Source organism: Lupinus angustifolius, chromosome LG09, assembly GCF_001865875.1.
Source record: "Lupinus angustifolius cultivar Tanjil chromosome LG09, LupAngTanjil_v1.0, whole genome shotgun sequence".
Lineage (NCBI taxonomy): Eukaryota > Viridiplantae > Streptophyta > Magnoliopsida > Fabales > Fabaceae > Lupinus > Lupinus angustifolius.
Window position 1 is genome coordinate 18,043,917 of NC_032017.1, and position 23,059 is coordinate 18,066,975.

A 23,059-nucleotide genomic window follows, 5' to 3' on the forward strand; every position below is an offset into this window, starting at 1 on the left:
GGGAGTCTTAACATTATTTTTCCTAGGTTGTTTCAGGTTTCTTTGGACAAAAACGCTTCTATTAGCTCTATGAGAGAATGGAGGAATGATGTTTGGTGCTGGAATCTGAAGTGGCGAAGATATTTGTTCTCTTAGGAACAACAGGAAGCTGATGTCCTCCTTAATTCTATAAAGGATGTATGGATTTTGCATGACAGTGCTGATAGGTGGCTTTGGGTGCATGACAAAGGTTGACTTTACTCGGTTAGCAATGCCTACAATGTTCTGCTTAATGAGGTTAATTGTTGTGATGTTGGGTTCTATAAAAGAGTTTGGGGTTCCAATGTTCCTTTGAAATTGAGATGTTTTGTTTGGAGGCTATCCTTTGATGGAGTTCCAACTGGCTAGGCGAGGTGTCCTTGGAGATGAAGCTCAAACAAATTGTGTCTTTTGTGGAGTGTTGGAAGAATATGTTGATCATTTGTTCTTTTCCCGCTCCTTCGCTTATGGTGTGTGGCAAACTATCTACTCTTGGTTTGGCCTCAGTTCAGTTTTTCCAGTTGGCATTAGGAATAACTTCCTATCTCATTGGTACTCTTTGCGGTTGGAAAATCCCTATCATCTTCAGTGGATGTCTCTCTGGTTTGTCACTTTGTGGTCTCTATGGTTGGCTAGAAATAAGATTATCTTTGATCATTCTCCTTGTCATCCTCACAAGGTAATTTTTGCTATTTAATTTCGTTCTTGGAACCTTCTATCTGCTCGTTTTTATCCCTTCCCTTTCTCCTTTATGGATTAATATTGGGTTTGGAGCCCTTCAAGCTGTCTGAGTTGGTCTGTGTAATATTGCTATGGATAAGAGCATCACTTGTTCTCCTAATTCCTTTTCTTTTTTAATACAATATATTGCTGATAAAAAAAATACCCAAAAAACACTCAATTACAAACCATTATCAAATATACAAAAATGGAAATTAGGTTTAGTGCTTAGTCATTACGCATGGATATTAAAGGCATATGCTCCTGTGAGGTGTTACTAAAAGTGAATAATGCTATAAGTGTGCACACTATTCAGAAGAAGGATAAGTAAAACTTCATCTCGTTACAGCTTTCATGTCTAGTTATATACTATTCATTTCTTTGTACTTTGTTATTAAAAATATTATTTGCTTATACAAATTATGATCTGCGTAAAACTTATTTAATTTATTATATGTTGCATATAGCATGATCCTATATAAGTTTATCATAGATTAATTTATATGTATTGAAGTTAGGTACTCGTCCATATCCATACATACAAATGTCACAATCCATACTCATTAATGTGCATGGGATATTATATCTGAATTCAACATACATGTCTCATACTCAAAGTTATCTACTATATTATTGAGAACACATTATTATCTACCGTTTGTCGCATATACGTCAATATATAACATAAGATAGTGAAGGAGTTTTATTGACTAAGGTAGAGGGTTTAATGAATGGAGTGAAAAATGTGAGTTTGATTCTCACCCCTAGTAAATTGAAGAAAAAAACTATAAGATAATTTTGATAGTTATGAATGAAGTGAAGGAGATTAAATGTCAGAGTTTAACCTATAATAAATAGTAACTTACAAACATTTGCCGATCATATATATATATATATAATATAGATAAAAATGTGATGTTGGATAATGAGAGAGAAAGGTTGAGTAACTTAGAATCACAATTTGGATAGTTATATCATGTATCAAGGAGATCATTTTGCACATGATTATGTATAGAGACTAGTTGAGACCCAAAACAATCATTACTAACAAATATTTAAAGATTAATATTTTGTTAATAAAAATAAATAATAATAGAAATTAAGACATGTGGTTGTATTTATTGCACACATCAACGTCTAATTTGTTGACGATGCTCTGGTTTAGAAATTATTTTAAAATAATTGTGTACCTAGGTGTGAAGGGGGATATATAACACTAGTCATGATCAAATGGAAAACTTAATTATGTATGTCTCTAAAGTTATAAGTGCGTGTGACGTGGGCAGTAGTCATTCACGAGATACCGCAAAAAGATAGTGGAAGGATTTGGAAGAAATGTATACACAATCATATTAGATGTTTCAACGTTAGATGCGTCACAATCTTTTATGCAATTTAAAGAATGCTAAAACATTATGTCCACAATCATTTATGCAATTTAAAGAATGATTTAATATGTATAGGGCAATGTAATTGTTTTTTATATTATCAGTCATTATTTATAATTTATATATTAATTATTATTAACTTTTAAAGAAAAGTAATATAAATTAATGTTGAATGGTGTGTTAACAATGTAAAATTTTTTACAAAGCGTGAATTGTAAACTCTTTAAATAATGCTAAATCTATTATTGATATTATATTTTTTTTAAAGTAAATTATTATTAAATACGAATAGTGAATGATATAATAATAATGCATAAAATTCATACACTGTCTATATACATACATTTTTCTCATTTTAATTTGGTTCTCATTAATTTAGTCCTGTTATTTTTAGATTTTTATTTAGCTGTTTAATAAAATAAAGTATCAATTTCATCCTCTATTTTTTAACATTTGTTAATTTTACTCTTCTATATAATAATATCAATTATATTTTTCTATACAATCATTAGTATCATTTTACTTAATGAGTAAAAAATAATCTCTTTTAAATGTTCATAAGTATCCTCTGTGAACAAGTATCATTCATAGTAATTGAACATTAAACCTTTGGCTAATATAATTTTTAGAAATTTAATAAGGATTTATAGTACTAAACTAACGCATTGTTGGAATAATGATTAGATTTAATCCAGAAGATATCAAACCATTATCTTCAAAGTGAAAAAAAGCATTTGATGATAAAAAGTAAATATTTGACGAATTTGATATATTCTGATCTAAATCTAATAACATTGTGATTATATAATGATGAATGTCAAACAAAAATTGTTATAATTTAAAGAATGAAAATTTTTGAGTTTAATTTATTGAGGATGTTATCTATCCAATTGCGGGCCTCCTTGGATTTCAATTATAGCAAACTACAATTGATATATTACGGCTCCCACCACGAAAAAATAACCCACTCTGGCATTCGCTTATGAAATAACCTCAAAATTTGTTATTCCTTTGTCGTAAAATTGGCATTTTTAGATTCGAAAATGAATATCTCTCCACCCCGTTTTCATAATGTATTTTTTATATTTATTTTACTATATTTTATAATTTTAATCATTTATTCATTATTACTAGTATTGTTTTTCCAGCACTTTAGATATCTAAAAACCCAATATTCAAATGTATTTTTTCCCAATTATAACTCAAGATAAACCAAATTTTAATAACATTTCTTAATTTATTGTATATAAATCTTCACATCAAAGACAATTCATTGTTGTGTATAAATTAAAGACAGTTTTTTTTTATCAATTGATACTATCTTAGTTCCTTTTTAAGTATTTTTTAGAAGATAAAATTGTTTCAATTTATCCATTTTTTAGATGTCATCAACGTTTATGATTTCTTTTTTTACAATTTTATCCTTATTTCATTAGTTTCTATAATTAAGTAAAATAATGAATGAGATGAGATAATAATTGGCAAATGTTATATTAATTTATTTTAATACAAATATGCATATTAATTATATTTCTTAATGCATATTTTAGTGTATATTTAGAAGACTCTTAAAAAGTAATGAATGTGGTAATAAAATGTGTAATAATGACATGTAAAAAAGGAAAGAGTAACATCAATGTTTTGCAATTATCAAAAATTAGTTAAAACTAAATTTTCTTCTTGTTGTAGTTATTCTTTTTGTTCTTTTAAAGATTTAGCAAAGAACATCTTAAAACAAAGTGAATTTATAAGATGGACATTGTAAGCGCGACTTTTACTTCCTATTATTTCGTCAATTCTACTTTAAAGTTAAGTTGCGTGTCCTCTTCGCACTATAAGGTGCATATTCCTATTGAAGAAGATCGAGTTTTATTTTATGTTTGGGGTGGTGGGTGTTAACATCATACAAAAGAAAAGATATATCAAATTGCTACCTTATGTTTCATTACATACATGTAAAAGGAAAATGGATAATAGATACTGAAAAGCAACACTTTAGTCTCATTCTCAGTCAATATTCAATAGATTGTGAAAGTTTGTCTGAAAATAGTTTTTCCAAAACTTGGTCTGAACACTACTTTTGGAAATCTGATCTTTATATGGTTTTAAGAATGGAGATTGGTTATGTTCTCAAAAAATATGGAATCTTGTTCTTGCATTTTTTTTCTCAATGATATATTGATGCTTATATTTATATTGAGTTTTTTTATAAATTGTAATTAGTTAGGCATTCTTATGCCCATTTTATAATATATTTGCTTATTAAAAAATAATGGACAACAGTTTCAGGTATAAAAAAAAACAAAAGTAAATGGAAACAGCTTCCAAACGTTGTATTTGTGTTAGTGTCATGCGTTATTGTAAGAATTTATTATATGATTATTGACAGTGTTTTGAAATAAATATATAAAGGGCATTGGATAACAGTTTCACTTAGATTATACATTAATATTGTAAGAATTTATTATATGATTGATATATCATTTATTATCCATATGTTAATTATTATTAACTTCTAAATGAAAATAATACACATTTATAATATACCGATTGTATAATAAACTTTAAATTTACAATATGTTTTTCTGTTTGTAATAGGTTAGTATGCCACAAATATTTACATGTGTTATTATATTCCATAATATAAAGAGGAAGTTCATTGGATGCCTTTACATTTTAAGAAAAAAATGTTATTCTTATATCTCTTTTGGAAGGTATAGAATAGAGATAAAAAGAGAAAGAGAAGTGATTTGAAAGAAAAAGAAGGTAGAAAGAAAGCTAATATATTAAAAGTGTTGTATGAGATAGAATGATAAGAGCATATACATTATAAAATAATATTTTTATTCTTATTTGATTTTCATACATTATTTTATAATTTATTATAAATCCTCATAAAATAATAACAACATCTATTTTTACTCACGATGAGAAACATCATTCTTATTTTTATTTTGGTCCCACAACATACCTCCACTTTTATATTTTACAATAAATATAGCAAATTATTAAGAATAATTACTTATTTATTTATTAATAAATTAAAATTGTTATAATTTATTATAAATATTAGAAATCAATTATAAATAAAAAATATAATTTTGTTGTTGACATACATGTAATCAATGGAATTTTCGTTCAAGGAAGACAAGTTAGGGTTTGTCAATTTTATTTTGTTTTTTGTTTCTCCAAAATTTTAATTTTTTTGTAACAATTCTAGATTTTTTATTTTTATGCATATTTTGATATTTATGGATATGCTTGTGTTTGTATTTATTTTTAAATTATGTATTTTTATTGCTCTTCTCTCCTCAATAAAGAGTATTCTTATTTAACCACTTTTATTCTTATATAAAAATAAAACACAATAAATAAAAACATCATAATAAAGAACAAAATAAAAATGTTTTTATTATGTTAAGAATATCATTAAGAACAAATAAAATTATGGATGTGTTGGACCCCTTCTATGAAGTGAATTTGCAACTCCTAACTTTCCCACTTCATATGCAACTTCAACCAAGAGAGAGAGAGAAACCATTTTGCCAGGGGTTTCAAGGCTCAGGTGTACCGCCAGGATCTCCTTAGAAATATATATAAGTTGGTCCACATTTATGTTCTCTCACTTATGTCATATAATATAATATAAAATAACATTTAATTAAAAATAAAAATAATATAAATTAATATTTTATATTATTTATAAACGAATTTAATTATTAAGAATATGAAGATATTATTTTTGGGATATTCAATTTTCATTATTCAAATTTCAATTCTCTAATAATAGGACTAGACTTAGCAAAACACAATAATTTCTGCATCACAAAAATAAAACAAAAGTAAAGTACTTTAGTGCCCAGTTGTCATATGTTACTATACTACTACTGTTTACTAATTTAATGGGCCAATACAATATTTATAACATGGCTCATACATTGATAATTGATTGATCCAAGGAAAAAAAATCACCAATTAACCGGTGAAAAGAGAAAATGAATGTCTTATATTAATACGGAGTAGATTCACTTACTTCATATTTTAACCATTTATTTTAGGATAATTTAATAATTTGAATTAATGAGTAAATTTCAATCATTTGATTATCCTAGAATAAATGATTAAGATATAGAATAAGTTTTTTTAACTTACTTTTAGAATAAGTGAATCACTTATCATATTAATAACACACCATTTTTTAAACATACATTTAGTTGTTGACATATTTATTGACAATAACAATATTAATTACATTTCTTAATTCAGGTAAAACTATCCAAGATAATCCTAACAAAAAATAGTATGTTATATTAACTTTGAGAATGTAATATTTATGAATTGTAAGTGTAAAGATTTATACATAATCAGTACGTCATTTATTATTTTTTATATTGTTTTTTGGAAGGGTCAATGATAATTAAATATAAATAATGTATCAAACTCATATTATTTTTTCTGAAACTTTAATGTGAAGATTTATGAAGCTTGATGCAGCAGGAATAAGTTTGCTTAATTTATATTTTAGAATGTGTTGAGTTTATCTTTAAATATGATTTTTATTATAAATTGTGCAATTGTTTATTTTATTTTTTAGCATTGATGTAAAATTTACTTATGGCATTGATAGTTGTTTAAGCTGCATTATCTATAAAAAATGATATAAGAAAAACACCAGACAATGAGACAACCCATAAACCATGATCCACCCAATTAAGATAATATTTATCAGTATTGTCAGCATTTTACCTTATCCTTTATTATAGAATTTCAGAGAGATAACGAGTAAAATTATTATAAAGATAATAACAGGTAAATTAAACTAGTAATACATTAATATTAAAAACGTTTAAAAAACAGAGATGCATCACAAATAATAATTTGTATATATAGGCAACAGCAAAAAAGATTGTCCAAAGAGAATAATTTGTTTAAATAATATTAATTAACCATAAAATTACGGATAGGTGAAGGAGTTAAAGTTGGTGGTTTCGTGTTTGGATCCCATCGAGCAATTAGGTTCAGGTTGGTGGAATCCACCATATAATAAACTATTGGTAAAGCATTATGAACCAAAGAATGCTAATAGGTGGGTAGGCATAAAGTAAATAATCCACCTTATATTTTGGTAAATATAATAACCTAGGGTTAAGGTATATGTGGCTCAAATTTCACTGCATAATTACACCCGAAGAAATTAACGCATACTCATTAGTCATTATCTACGAGAGACCTATTAGTAATTCATACATATTAAAAAATAATTGTATCAAAATTTTAAAATAATATATTTTAATATTAAAATTTTATGAAAAGCAACAGGTTTATCAAAATATATAGGATCTAATAAATATATATTATAATTATAAATCGGTATATTTGACATAAATTATTGAATATTGCAGAGATAATATTTAAAAAAAAGAAATTTCTTGTGTGAATTATAAACGGGTATTACTTTACTCGTGAGGAATGATTGGGGACTACCTACACGACTCTCTCCAACATGCTTATATGGTATAGTTTGATTATGATCGTGCCTGAATAATGTTACATCCTTTTTTGATTATGTCTGGGTTCAAAAATTAGAACCAATTTATATTTACTGTCGGAATATGACAAAAATGACTCAACCCAATATGTCTTAATGTCATTCATTTTTCATGTTTATATGTGTATTTATTTAATTGTGTACACGTTATTGAATTTTTCATTATATATACATATAGCTATATCATTTCATATGAAAAAATTACATATCTAAATAATATTAAGAAGACTTTATCTAAAATGGATATGCATTATATTTAATTGAGTTTAAATTTAGTTTCAAAGACATACCCAATTAACATGTTGATATTTAGAATTAGATTCACTTCGAATCTATAGTGAGACATGAGTCAAAATTATCATCAGACCAATATTTAGGATAGAGTAAAGAAAAAGTATTATATGAACCTTCTCAATACATGTTCACCTCCACTAGCTACTTGTATAATACACGGTCGAGAACCTCATTTATAATACTACTTTAATTATTGGTGTGCATTACGTACCCTTTTCCAAACATCATATTCCCAGGGATTGATTCATATTCTTCCACCGATGAAAGGAATAGAATGCTGGCACGTATCAATCTGTCTTACGTCTAACCAGTGCTGAGATCAGAATGATATATAATAGATTAAGACTTTTGTGAATATATATATATAGACATATATATATATATACATAAACACATATATAGTATGTTAAAAATCATAAATACATTTGTCTTTAAATATATGTTATATGGGAAGAGATCAACTTACTTTAATAGTAAGTTTTTAAATTTACTCCTCATCCTAACTATCAATTTTAATAAATCTAATGCTTTGAATTAGTGAGTAGATTTAAATCATTAGATGATCATAAAATTAATAGTGAGTAAACTTACTCTTAAAGTAAGTGAATCCCTACTCATATTATATATATTTCTCCAAAAGTTTTTCTTTATAGTGTATATACAATATATATGGGACCATAGAAATTGGCATATTATAAATGAGTTTGATGTGTATACAGTTTTAATATTTATATATAGTTATTATTCATCATTTATTTATGTTACTTTTTTGAATAGTTAATAATGATTAAATATGGATGGATGATTCATTCACAATATATAAAAGTATAACATTCATATATTGTTTGTGATATATTTTTTTCTCATTATAAATATTCATTAATATATATGTTATGCTCGTAGTACTCATTCATACTATACACTAATACAAGATTATGTTTGAAGTTCTTAAATTAATGTACTATTGAATTTTTTCCAAGTATGTTTGAGCCAACTTTGGAAGGAGATGAGCAACATCTCAGCTCAAAATTCCTAATACATTGGCCTTAGCTATTTTGTATTGGGAAAGGTACCCATGTGATTATTTATTCACTTAATTTGACAATGATGTCTCTTTAAGAATGACTCTCTTTAATTGATCGTGTAGCTTCTACATCAATATTTTGATCTCTCAGGCGAAATCCAACATAAGTGTTTTAAAATAATATTTATTAAAGAATATGTCGCTAGCATTTCGGATTTTCAACTTCACTTGCTATATAGTACCTTCCAAGGTAGAGTTTCTTAGCTAGGAGGATGCAGGCCAAGGTCGTCACTATGATCATATACAGAGGATTAAAACTTTAAAAGTTGTCACAAAAACTGGGCCAGTGGTTTTAATGACCATGCCTTGTACATAAAATTGGATTGCTAAAGTTACTATTCCCTGTGTAACAAATTAGCAAAATATATATGTCAAAATAAAAACAATATTGTGTAATAATGGGTGGTAGTTACTGCTAATAATGTAATTTGAGTTGTGCCATTCATAACAACTAACAAGGTTGATTGATTGAATAATAGGTATTGGGTACTGACCGAGTATGCAGAAGCAAAAAGACTGGAATCAGAGCCAAGAGAGCAAGTATGAGGATCGTGACGTTCCATCAAAAGAGTCACTGTTGTGCTTTGAACTTTGAAGTGCCCCCATAAACAAACCCAAGTGGCTACGTACATTTCTGCTGGTCACTTCCTCAATGTTGTGGTCTACCAATCATCAAATTTTGCATATGTCAATATATCTTAAATTGGATATTATATATATATATATATATATATGATATCTTTAAAATACAGAATATTATAAAAATACAAGGATAAAAAGTTAGACATAAAATGGTTTGTTGGTTATAAAGGTATAAATGATAATTTATCTCTAAATGGCTCTTTAAAAAACGATTTGAGCAAGCCAATATGAAATTATGAATCTTGAAGTTTAAACAAGTCATCATATGGGCCTCAGATTTTCTTCCTTCGCTCTGATCTTTGGTTAGCCCAAAAGTCACACTGACCCATTATATTCGAAGCTACCAAGTTCTTTACCTGGCTTCAAGTCCAGATTCGTCTACTAAGCAAGTTTTCATTCTTCTGGAGACTAATGATTAGGTACTTCCATAAATAGAATTACTCGTTTGATAAATAGTGAATACACATCAACATACAAGCATGATTTAATGTGGAGACAAAATAAGATTAGAACTACTCCCTCTAACGGACCACCCTCTAGTAAACCATCATATTTTCATTTATAAAATATATGTATATTTAATTTCATCAGTATAAGATTTAATTAGTGAAATATTGATTAAATTGTTATCTCACCATATGAGAACTATAATGAGTTTGAGAATTAGTGTAAGATGGTTTCAATATGTATATATCATTACTATCTAAGAAATGTAATGTGACGCCCACAAGTACCACCCTAATGAAACATGAAAAGCATCAACAACTTAAAATCTATACAATGTTGTATTCATCCTGCATTCTCCATCTCCAAAATTTGAGAAAAAGCAATTGAACTCAGTAGTCTCATAAGAAAGCAACATCTATATGAGCTTCTTCTTCTGAAAGAAGCACTTCAGGTGCCACACCTGCAACGCTGAAGCCAAAATGCACACGCCGAGAGACACGAGACCATACCAAGCGACTCTAGCATTTGTTATTTCACCAACTTCCCTCATTTTAGCTTCCCTGTAGCAAACTCCAACAAAAGGTAGTTTTGAAATGCACCAATCAATCACAACTATTTGCATTTGATGTGAAGGACTAGACACACAACAGTCATTTCTAGATTTGCTAAAACTAGCAAAGCAAATCATATTGGTTTAAGGAACGTAGGGTACCTAAAATATATAAGAACAGTTTTGCTATTCATTTCTATAAGGGGTACATATAATTTTCCGCGATGATTATTTTTTTATATTTTGGTTTTAACTCCTTAACTATTGCCTACCAAACAAATCTGGTGTAAGAAATATTTCTATTCTCATATGGGTGTTTAGAGAAACTAATGCACCATGGTTACATTATATTGAAACCAAACATAATATAAAACTGATGCAAGATTAAGAGACGTACTTATCCTTCAAATGAAATAAAGACTCATGGATAGCTGTCACTGATGCTTCAAGTTTCCTTAGCTCGAGTTCAACACCCTTAAACAAAATGAATAGATAAATGAAATACAAACTTAGATATATATATATATTATAGTTAATTATTAGGGCAACATAATATGGCATGTATGGAATTTTATAAATTTACCTCAATCTTTTCTTTCTTTGCAACAGAATCCCAATCCTTGGCAGAAATTCCAATTTTCCAATCAAGGATGAGATTTGTGCCTTCTTCATGTTTACCATTAGCATCCAGCCAAAAGCATGCCAGATAGCTCCCAGTCTCGGTAGTTGTAAATGCAAATTGGCCATGTATAGCATTTCCATTGTAGTGAAGAGTATTCCCATAAGGACTAGTTACCTGGGGAAAAAATGAAATTGAATAATAGCATATGATCAGTATTAATCTTTTAAGATCATACTTACAACCTAACATGATATCCTTATTTCACAGCATTTGAAAATTAAGACCAAGGAAGATCTCAGGTCCCCAACTTCTCATGGACAAAAGGGCATGTGGATAGTAACAAGTCCAGCTTGATAACATATCCGAGAGAGCAATGAGAGAGAGAGGGCATGGCAGAGAGACTCAGAGTAGATGGAACAAACCAAATCGATCCTTCCTTCAAAACACCACAACATTTTACTTCACCAATTTCCCAACAGATCATGGGGCTAAGGAAATGTGGGAACTCTTCCAGAAGTGGGGGAAGGTGGTTGATGTCGTCATCCTTTCGTGACTCCACAAGTATTGCAAGAAGTTCAGATTTGTTCGCTTCCAAAATGTGCAAAATAGTAAACAATTGGTGGAGAACCTAGATAGGATTTGGATTGGCCTATACAAAATATGGGTCAATTTTCCAAAATTCAAGAGGAGACAAGGAATAATAGGACTCAGCAACCAGAAAAATCAACTATTCCAAAGGAAGACAGACCTCCAAACAAGCTTCGGGATGGATGCAAGTTCGTAGAGGTGGTCAAAAATGGGCTCGCAACTTCTAAAACTTCGAACGAGAATCCAACTATCCTTGACAGGAGCTTGAGTTGTCTCCCTCCGACCCTAGATTTTGAATTCAACACATCTGAGGAGCATCCTCAATGGCTTCGGAATAGCTACTTTGGGATCATCTCTGATTATCTGGATTGTGAAAGCTTACGGGAAAATTGCATATTGACGGGTTCTACTCAATTCACCTAATTCCTGTAGGAGGACGATCAGTCCTTCTTCGAGCAGATGAGGAAGGGGAAATGTAGTCTATTCTTCAGGATGAACATGTTTGGTTCGAGAGTCGTTTTGTTACAATTCAGAAATGGGAACCGTCGGGCGTGGCTCATGATAGATTTCTTTGGCTAAAGTGTTATAGTGTTCCCCTCCACACGTGGGAGGAGATGTTCTTCTAGAACATTGCTTCTCTTTTCGGAAAATATCTTGGTCTGGACGGCGGGACCAGATACAAGCAGCATTTGGAGTTCGGTCACATCTTCATTGCTTCTTCTAACAGAATTATGGTGGACAAGGCGATTAAAGTGAAGATTAATGGAGTTCTATTTGATATCCAAATCATTGAAGAACGAGAACCATGTTGGCATTCAAGTAAAACTACATCTTCCAGCAGGTCGTCTGACACCACTTCCTCCTCTGAATCTGGTTATTCTTGGTTTGATCAGTTTCTGGACGAGAAAGAATAAGGTTGAGCGGCAAAGGTTGAAGACGAAGTTGTGTCATCTGGAGGTCCAAACCAGGTGGCGCAGACGTGGGCTGACCCGACCCGTTCGGTCTCACCCGAGATCCTACAATGGTTGGCCAAACCGTGTGTACCCAGTTCCCAACCCTAAATTAATGTCCGGGCCAATCGCGTGGAGTTAGTAGGGAATATGGAATTAATGCAGCCGGCTGAAATAAATTCAGGCACAAAAAATGTGGATGCAACGGCTACTTCAAACGACCACAAGGAATTGGAATCCACAGTTTTTAATTCCCACATTAATGGCACAACTACTCATCAACTCTCCACTAATTGTTGTGTCATGAACTTGGACCATGTTTTCACTACCATTAATGAGGAAAGAGAACTCTGGGGACCATCACATTCAATAGGAACCAAAAAGTCTTCTCCTTCATTAACTCTCAGCCACACCCCTTCTTTATCTCTCACTCACATCGTCACACACCATAATACCTCCACTTCTTTGACGGAAAACCCTCTTAACCAAGCCACTAAACCTAAACCAAATCGACCCAACCCACAAACTAAACCTCAAAAAACCCAACCCAACCAAAAACGACCCATTATGGCCATATCTTCTAAAACCGCCCAGTCTGAAATAAACCCAAGCACCCAACCTGTCCAGACTGGTCCTCAACCTCCTTTTGTTCCCTCTCCCATTTCAAACGATCTTTCTTCTATAGGAGGTATAGAAATCTGGATCGACCTTTTTAGCCCAGCACCTAACTCCATTGGATGCTCCTAACATCCATTCAGTTAACTAGACATTTGATCCTAGCTTAGCTGGTGCTCAGGCAGTTTGAAATTTTGGCAGAAATCTTGGTGTTATTAGGTCAAATAGTGACACTGAAGAAATCTTGAATCTGCTTTGTTTAGATAATCATGGCGTAAAATGAGGGGAAAATATGGAATGCTCATCAAATGGAAACCTTGGCAGCGAACAATTTGGGAGGGAAAATAATCAAGTTTCTCTATAAAGCTTGTGACTATGAATGTGAGAGGGTTAGGTGGAGTAGTAAAAAAAGGTTGTTAGCTCTTTGGTCCGAAGGGAGAAAATTGATTTTCTCTGTATTCAGGAAACAAAGATGGAGTTAATTGATTCTAATCTTGGCAAAAAGCTTTGGGGTGGTTTTGATTTTGATTGAATTTTTCAACTTTCAATTGGGAATTCCAGTGGTATTCTCAGTATTTGGAGAAAGGATAAATTTCAGATTGAGTCCATTAAAAGTGGGAAAGGTTTTTTAGGGTTCATTGCAAAGTGCTCAAACTCTAATGAGAATTGTGTTTTGGTTAACATCTATTGCCCTTGTAATAATATTGAGAAGAAAGAGGTTTGGCATGAACTGGAGCAATGGAAACTTAACTTTAATATTGATTTGTGGTGTCTTATTGGCGATTTTAATTCAATTAAGTTACGTGAGGAGCGTAAAGAAAGTGTTCACCATGGGCGTCTTAAGGAAATTCAAGATTTCAATTCTTTCATATCTAATATGAATCTCCTGGACCTTCCTCTTGTTGGTAGAAAATTCACTTGGGTTAAAGGTGATGGTAAAACTATGAGTCGTCTGGACAAATTTTTGATCTCTGCCTCTTTGGCTACTAAATGGCCTTCCTTGGTCCAAAAAGGATTGGAGCGTCAGGTCTCTGATCATTGTCATGTTGTCCTTTATGATAATTATCAAGACTAAGGGTCGAAACCTTTAAGGGTTATTGATGCTTGGTTTGAAGATAGAGACTCCATTTCTTTTGTTGAGCAAAATTGGAACGAGCTTTCTTTCTCTGATTGTGGTATGTTTGCTCTTAAAGAGAAACTCAAACATTTAAAGGCCACTTTGAAGAAGTGGAACAAAGAGTATTTTGGGGACATCACCAAAAAAAATGACTTGGATGTTACTTGGATTCATGACATAGACCTCAAGAGCAAAACTATGGACCTATCTGATGAGGATGTCAGGCACAGATCTGATTTGTGGGCTGATCTCTGGCGCGCTCGGTCCCTCCACCAAAATCTTATCTTCCAAAAATCTAGATCCAAATGGCTCAAGGAAGGCGACACTAATTCTAAATTTTTTCATGGTCTTATGAATAGTAGGAAGAGGCATAATTCTATCCACGGGCTTAGTATTCATGGAAAATGGATTGAATGAGCATAACAGGAATCACCCGATCTTGTCTAACATCTCTTTCAGCCAATTAGATCCTTTGTAAAATGCTTTTCTTATTGCTAATTTTGATGAAGAGGAGATTAAAAACGCCATTTGGGATTGTGATGGCGGTAAGAGTCCTAGGCCCAATAGGTTTAACTTTAAATTTATCAAAGCTTTTGGCATATCATGAAGGATGACATCATCAATATGGTTCGTGATTTTCATGCTAACGGAAAAATTACTAAGGTTGTCAATTCTTCTGTCATCTGTTTAATCCCTAAAAAGTCTAGTCCTCAGCTGATTGAGGATTACATACATATTTCTCTTATTGGTTGTTTATATAAAATCCTGGCTAAGTTGCTCGCTAACATATTATTGAAAGTTCTTGGCAAGGTCATCAGTGATACTCAATCTGCCTTTCTGAAAGGTAGACATATTTTGCACGGTGTTGTGGTCATCAATGAAATTATCCATGATTCTAAGAAAACTCGTCAACAATGTGCCATCTTTAAAATCGATTTTGAAAAAGCTTTTGACTCTGTTTCTTGGAGTTTCATTGATCATATGATGTCTCGCTTAGGGTTCTGTCCGAAATGGAGGGGTTGGATCATGGAATGCTTGACTACTGCAACAACGTCTATTCTGGTCAATGGGAGCCCCACGGAGGAGATCCATCTCCAACGTGGTCTGCGTCAAGGAGACCATCTCTCTCCTTTTCTCTTTCTCATTGTGGCCGAAGGTTTGTCCGGTCATGTGTGAAGCTAGCTCTCAAGGTCTTTTCACTCTCTATAAGGTTGGCTATGACAATATTGATGTCTCTATGATCCAATTTACTGATGATGCAATTTTAATTGGTGATTGCACGGATTAGAACATTTGGGCTATGAAAAGTACTTTGCGGTTGTTTGAGCTCTCTTTTGGTCTTAAAATTAAATTCAACAAAAGAAAATTACTTGGTATTAATGTCACTGAGGACCATATTCAAAGTTTGGTTGATTCCCTTCACTACAAGATCTCCCCTAATTCTTTCACTTACTTAGGGATCCACGTGGGTGTGAATCATCATCTCATGCAACTTGGAATCCTCTTATTGAAAGGATTCGCTCTAGGCCCTCTTCGTGGAAAATGAATCATATCTCTTTCGAGGGCATCTCATCTTGATTAATGTTGTCCTCTCAGCTCTCACTGTTTACTATTTGTCTTTCTATACAGCTCATGTTGGTGTTATTCATTCGATCTAAAAAATTCAGAGGGATTTACTCTAGGCAGGACTCAGAATCATAGAAAGATCCATTGGGTTAAATGGGATAAGGTGTGTACGCCTAAGTCTAAGGGTGGGTTAGGTGTTAAAGATATCCATGTCTTCAACGTTGCCCTTCTTGGGAAATGGAATTGGCGCATGCTCACTGAGAGAGATAGTCTGTGGTGTAAAGTTTTGTGTTCTAAATATGGCCATAATTTTGCTAACATTACTAGGATTGGGTCTAGGTCTTCCTTTAATAACCAATCTTTATGGGCTAGGGACCTCAGTAATCTTCATCTTATAGGTTTTTATAACAATCGTTGGTTTTGGGAGGGTATTTCTCGCCGTGTTGGAGATGGGTTTTCGACTAGGTTCTGACACGATAACTGGGTGGGACCTACTAACCTGTTCTCTAGGTTTAGAAGGCTTTATTCTCTTAGTGTGCATCCAAATGCCCACCTTAGTGATCTAGGAAGTTGGTATGAGGGAAAATGGGTTTGGAATCTTTCTTGGAGACGTAATCTTTTTATTTGGGAAATTGAACTCAATGACTCTTTTTTGCAGGTAATTCAAAACGTTGTCGTTCGAGAAAACGTTCTTAACTCTTGGGAGTGGCGCCACGACAAATCCAACGATTACTCAGTCAAATGATCTTATGACCTTCTCTTTCAACATCATCACCAGCCTTGGACTCACAATATTAATCACCTTTGTATGCTATGGAAGTCAAAAGCTCCCCTAAAAGTTAAAGCTTTTGCGTGGAGACTTTTTCAGGATCGGATTCCAACTATGGACGTTCTTCTCAAGAGGGGAGTTTCTATAGCTCCTAGAGCAGGAACCTTATGCCTTTTTTGCAACAACCAAACTGAAACTTCTCAACATCTTTTCTCATCTTGCAATTTCACCTACTCGGTTTGGCAGCTTCTTTACAATTGGTTGAACATCAACATGGTCATTCCTCTTTAGCCCACTCACCACTTTACTAATCACATGGGCATGATAACACAAACGTGTCATTTGAAGTGTTGGAGTATCATTTGGTTAGCTACTATTTGGGCACTCTGACGGTCTAAGAATGACTTTATATTTAACTCTGTTCAACCCACTTTTGAGAAAATTCTTGAGTCCGCTAGGGTTAATTTTTGGCTTTTGATCAATGGGCGGATGGGCAAAGGCCAAATCTCTTTTTCGGACTGGATAGTGAATCTCATTTCTTGTCTTCATAATGTGTTGTAATGGCTTTTAGCCTTTTTCTTTCTTCTCTTCTTTTCCTTCTCTTATAATTATCTCTTCTTTTAATAATAATTTCTTTTGCCGATCAAAGAAAGTAACAAGTCCGGTCAGAATTTTGTATAATTTCAAAGATTTCAATTCTCAAGAAAATAACATTAACAACTATTTCTCCATTCATATTTGCCATGATTACAAAGAGGATTGTGAGCTGGTTTTTGCCATTTTGGGATAGTTACATATGAGTATGGCTCCACTCCATTACTGGAGAGGGCAATTTATATGTATAATTATGACACATGGCAATAACAAAAATTCAATGGTTCATATTTTTACTTTTTTATAAATTAATAATTTTAAAAAACTGTCTCTCTCACATTCCTAATGTCGGAGAGTCCAATACTAAAGAGGAATCCATTTCGTTACATATATCTTATGTGATAAGTTGAATTAAGTATGTGTAAGTATGTGTAACTTATGATAAAGGACTAAAGGAGTGAATCAAGTAACTATGGTTTAGGAAAGAATGGAAGATTTATAAACCTGGAACTAAAATGAGGGTTTTCAAGCCTTTCCTCTTCATAATTATCAAGACTAAGGGTCGAAACCTTTAAGGGTTATTGATGCTTGGTTTGAAGATAGAGACTCCATTTCTTTTGTTGAGCAAAATTGGAACGAGCTTTCTTTCTCTGATTGTGGTATGTTTGCTCTTAAAGAGAAACTCAAACATTTAAAGGCCACTTTGAAGAAGTGGAACAAAGAGTATTTTGGGGACATCACCAAAAAAAATGACTTGGATGTTACTTGGATTCATGACATAGACCTCAAGAGCAAAACTATGGACCTATCTGATGAGGATGTCAGGCACAGATCTGATTTGTGGGCTGATCTCTGGCGCGCTCGGTCCCTCCACCAAAATCTTATCTTCCAAAAATCTAGATCCAAATGGCTCAAGGAAGGCGACACTAATTCTAAATTTTTTCATGGTCTTATGAATAGTAGGAAGAGGCATAATTCTATCCACGGGCTTAGTATTCATGGAAAATGGATTGAATGAGCATAACAGGAATCACCCGATCTTGTCTAACATCTCTTTCAGCCAATTAGATCCTTTGTAAAATGCTTTTCTTATTGCTAATTTTGATGAAGAGGAGATTAAAAACGCCATTTGGGATTGTGATGGCGGTAAGAGTCCTAGGCCCAATAGGTTTAACTTTAAATTTATCAAAGCTTTTGGCATATCATGAAGGATGACATCATCAATATGGTTCGTGATTTTCATGCTAACGGAAAAATTACTAAGGTTGTCAATTCTTCTGTCATCTGTTTAATCCCTAAAAAGTCTAGTCCTCAGCTGATTGAGGATTACATACATATTTCTCTTATTGGTTGTTTATATAAAATCCTGGCTAAGTTGCTCGCTAACATATTATTGAAAGTTCTTGGCAAGGTCATCAGTGATACTCAATCTGCCTTTCTGAAAGGTAGACATATTTTGCACGGTGTTGTGGTCATCAATGAAATTATCCATGATTCTAAGAAAACTCGTCAACAATGTGCCATCTTTAAAATCGATTTTGAAAAAGCTTTTGACTCTGTTTCTTGGAGTTTCATTGATCATATGATGTCTCGCTTAGGGTTCTGTCCGAAATGGAGGGGTTGGATCATGGAATGCTTGACTACTGCAACAACGTCTATTCTGGTCAATGGGAGCCCCACGGAGGAGATCCATCTCCAACGTGGTCTGCGTCAAGGAGACCATCTCTCTCCTTTTCTCTTTCTCATTGTGGCCGAAGGTTTGTCCGGTCATGTGTGAAGCTAGCTCTCAAGGTCTTTTCACTCTCTATAAGGTTGGCTATGACAATATTGATGTCTCTATGATCCAATTTACTGATGATGCAATTTTAATTGGTGATTGCACGGATTAGAACATTTGGGCTATGAAAAGTACTTTGCGGTTGTTTGAGCTCTCTTTTGGTCTTAAAATTAAATTCAACAAAAGAAAATTACTTGGTATTAATGTCACTGAGGACCATATTCAAAGTTTGGTTGATTCCCTTCACTACAAGATCTCCCCTAATTCTTTCACTTACTTAGGGATCCACGTGGGTGTGAATCATCATCTCATGCAACTTGGAATCCTCTTATTGAAAGGATTCGCTCTAGGCCCTCTTCGTGGAAAATGAATCATATCTCTTTCGAGGGCATCTCATCTTGATTAATGTTGTCCTCTCAGCTCTCACTGTTTACTATTTGTCTTTCTATACAGCTCATGTTGGTGTTATTCATTCGATCTAAAAAATTCAGAGGGATTTACTCTAGGCAGGACTCAGAATCATAGAAAGATCCATTGGGTTAAATGGGATAAGGTGTGTACGCCTAAGTCTAAGGGTGGGTTAGGTGTTAAAGATATCCATGTCTTCAACGTTGCCCTTCTTGGGAAATGGAATTGGCGCATGCTCACTGAGAGAGATAGTCTGTGGTGTAAAGTTTTGTGTTCTAAATATGGCCATAATTTTGCTAACATTACTAGGATTGGGTCTAGGTCTTCCTTTAATAACCAATCTTTATGGGCTAGGGACCTCAGTAATCTTCATCTTATAGGTTTTTATAACAATCGTTGGTTTTGGGAGGGTATTTCTCGCCGTGTTGGAGATGGGTTTTCGACTAGGTTCTGACACGATAACTGGGTGGGACCTACTAACCTGTTCTCTAGGTTTAGAAGGCTTTATTCTCTTAGTGTGCATCCAAATGCCCACCTTAGTGATCTAGGAAGTTGGTATGAGGGAAAATGGGTTTGGAATCTTTCTTGGAGACGTAATCTTTTTATTTGGGAAATTGAACTCAATGACTCTTTTTTGCAGGTAATTCAAAACGTTGTCGTTCGAGAAAACGTTCTTAACTCTTGGGAGTGGCGCCACGACAAATCCAACGATTACTCAGTCAAATGATCTTATGACCTTCTCTTTCAACATCATCACCAGCCTTGGACTCACAATATTAATCACCTTTGTATGCTATGGAAGTCAAAAGCTCCCCTAAAAGTTAAAGCTTTTGCGTGGAGACTTTTTCAGGATCGGATTCCAACTATGGACGTTCTTCTCAAGAGGGGAGTTTCTATAGCTCCTAGAGCAGGAACCTTATGCCTTTTTTGCAACAACCAAACTGAAACTTCTCAACATCTTTTCTCATCTTGCAATTTCACCTACTCGGTTTGGCAGCTTCTTTACAATTGGTTGAACATCAACATGGTCATTCCTCTTTAGCCCACTCACCACTTTACTAATCACATGGGCATGATAACACAAACGTGTCATTTGAAGTGTTGGAGTATCATTTGGTTAGCTACTATTTGGGCACTCTGACGGTCTAAGAATGACTTTATATTTAACTCTGTTCAACCCACTTTTGAGAAAATTCTTGAGTCCGCTAGGGTTAATTTTTGGCTTTTGATCAATGGGCGGATGGGCAAAGGCCAAATCTCTTTTTCGGACTGGATAGTGAATCTCATTTCTTGTCTTCATAATGTGTTGTAATGGCTTTTAGCCTTTTTCTTTCTTCTCTTCTTTTCCTTCTCTTATAATTATCTCTTCTTTTAATAATAATTTCTTTTGCCGATCAAAGAAAGTAACAAGTCCGGTCAGAATTTTGTATAATTTCAAAGATTTCAATTCTCAAGAAAATAACATTAACAACTATTTCTCCATTCATATTTGCCATGATTACAAAGAGGATTGTGAGCTGGTTTTTGCCATTTTGGGATAGTTACATATGAGTATGGCTCCACTCCATTACTGGAGAGGGCAATTTATATGTATAATTATGACACATGGCAATAACAAAAATTCAATGGTTCATATTTTTACTTTTTTATAAATTAATAATTTTAAAAAACTGTCTCTCTCACATTCCTAATGTCGGAGAGTCCAATACTAAAGAGGAATCCATTTCGTTACATATATCTTATGTGATAAGTTGAATTAAGTATGTGTAAGTATGTGTAACTTATGATAAAGGACTAAAGGAGTGAATCAAGTAACTATGGTTTAGGAAAGAATGGAAGATTTATAAACCAGGAAATAACATGAGGGTTTTCAAGCCTTTCATTTTCATTTTGTACTCTTTGCCTATAAAATTCATCCCACAATAATCAATATATTTGACTACCATTCACCAAATCTACCAAACATAAGCATATTTGTCTATTTGTAAAATTCTAATGTTTTCCGAAAATAAAAATTGTGTAAAATTATATGCAATCAGGGAGGGATTCAGTGAGGGGCAATCGTTCGTGATCCATGACCCCTCTATGATTGATAAAGTTATATATATAATATTTGTTGTAAAATATAATTTACTAGTGGATGTTGATAAAAACATAAATGCATAAGAAATTAAAACAACCATATATATGTTTGTCTTTTTTAATCTAATTGACCAACACGAATGCAGATTAAATTAAAAAAAAGTGATTAGAAAATCTATAAGACTAAAACTACCAACCAGCAGAATTATAAAAAAATGAAAACTTCTAGTATTTCATGAAACATTCATACCTTGGAAGTAACAGTCATATTCTCATGATGAGTGAAAAGGTAGTACTCGGCTAAAACGACAACGTTTGTGTGGATTTCCTCGGAGACGCACTTGGTTCCGGAACCCGGTATTTCTATCCAAACGGCGTTTACTTGAGGAAACAACAAAAGAGAAAAAGTGGTGAAGCATAAGAACAACAACAGAGGATTCATTCCAGTTCTAGTTGTGTAACTATCCTTCCCCATTAGTGAGTTGAAGGAATGTTGATCTTCTTCAATTCAGAGACTGTCACTGTGTTTCTTTGATCGGTAGGTTTGGACGTTAACGTTTATGCTTTGACCTTTTTTTATACAAACTATTTTCTATTTTCTTTTAGGTTCATAATTACCTTTCGCAAGTATCATTTTTATAATTGAACCCTTAACATTAGATATTAAATAAGACTGTACACTACTAAATAAACATGTTATTGGTGTATTTATATTAGACTGAGGACATATAAGCTGCCTGCCTAATATTACTAGTTACTAGTGTTTAAATTTTCTTCTTATTCTAGTTTGTTTATCTTTTAAAAACTGAATTCATAATTATAGTTTTTTTAATCCTAGTTTTATTTATTATTTCCTTTTTCATTTGCATATTTCTCGATATTTTTTTTTATAGTTTGATTAAAATAAACTTATTCATTTTACATTAAAGACTAAAATGAAAGGAAACTAAAAGATGAAAGATAAAAAAATAAAGATAATAAATAAGAGTATAGGGAGAGAACAATATATATATATATAAAAGAGTGATCCGTATACACTCAATTTAAGTTACATTAATTACATTCAATCTCAACCATTCATTTTCTTAAATTCAACGGACCAAATTGGTGAGTGAAATAAATGATGAGAGAGAAACAAATAAATCTTAAATAACTTTTAAGTTTCATGCATTTGGTCCGTTGGATTTAAGAAAATGAATGGTTGAGATTGAATGTAATTAATGTAACTTAAATTGGGTATATACAAATTCATCCTTATATATATATATATATATATATAT

General features: G+C 32.5%; 1 protein-coding gene across 1 annotated transcript; it reads right to left on the reverse strand.

The window, feature by feature from the left end:
* Window positions 10,429–22,318, reverse strand: LOC109356411 (transmembrane emp24 domain-containing protein p24delta4-like). The gene is made up of 4 exons (XM_019599738.1): window positions 22,030–22,318; window positions 11,275–11,487; window positions 11,089–11,165; window positions 10,429–10,701 (listed from the first exon to the last, which is right to left on the reverse strand). Exons 1-4 carry the CDS (start codon window positions 22,252–22,254, stop codon window positions 10,557–10,559), a joined length of 660 nt encoding a protein of 219 aa, XP_019455283.1. The 5' UTR covers window positions 22,255–22,318; the 3' UTR covers window positions 10,429–10,556.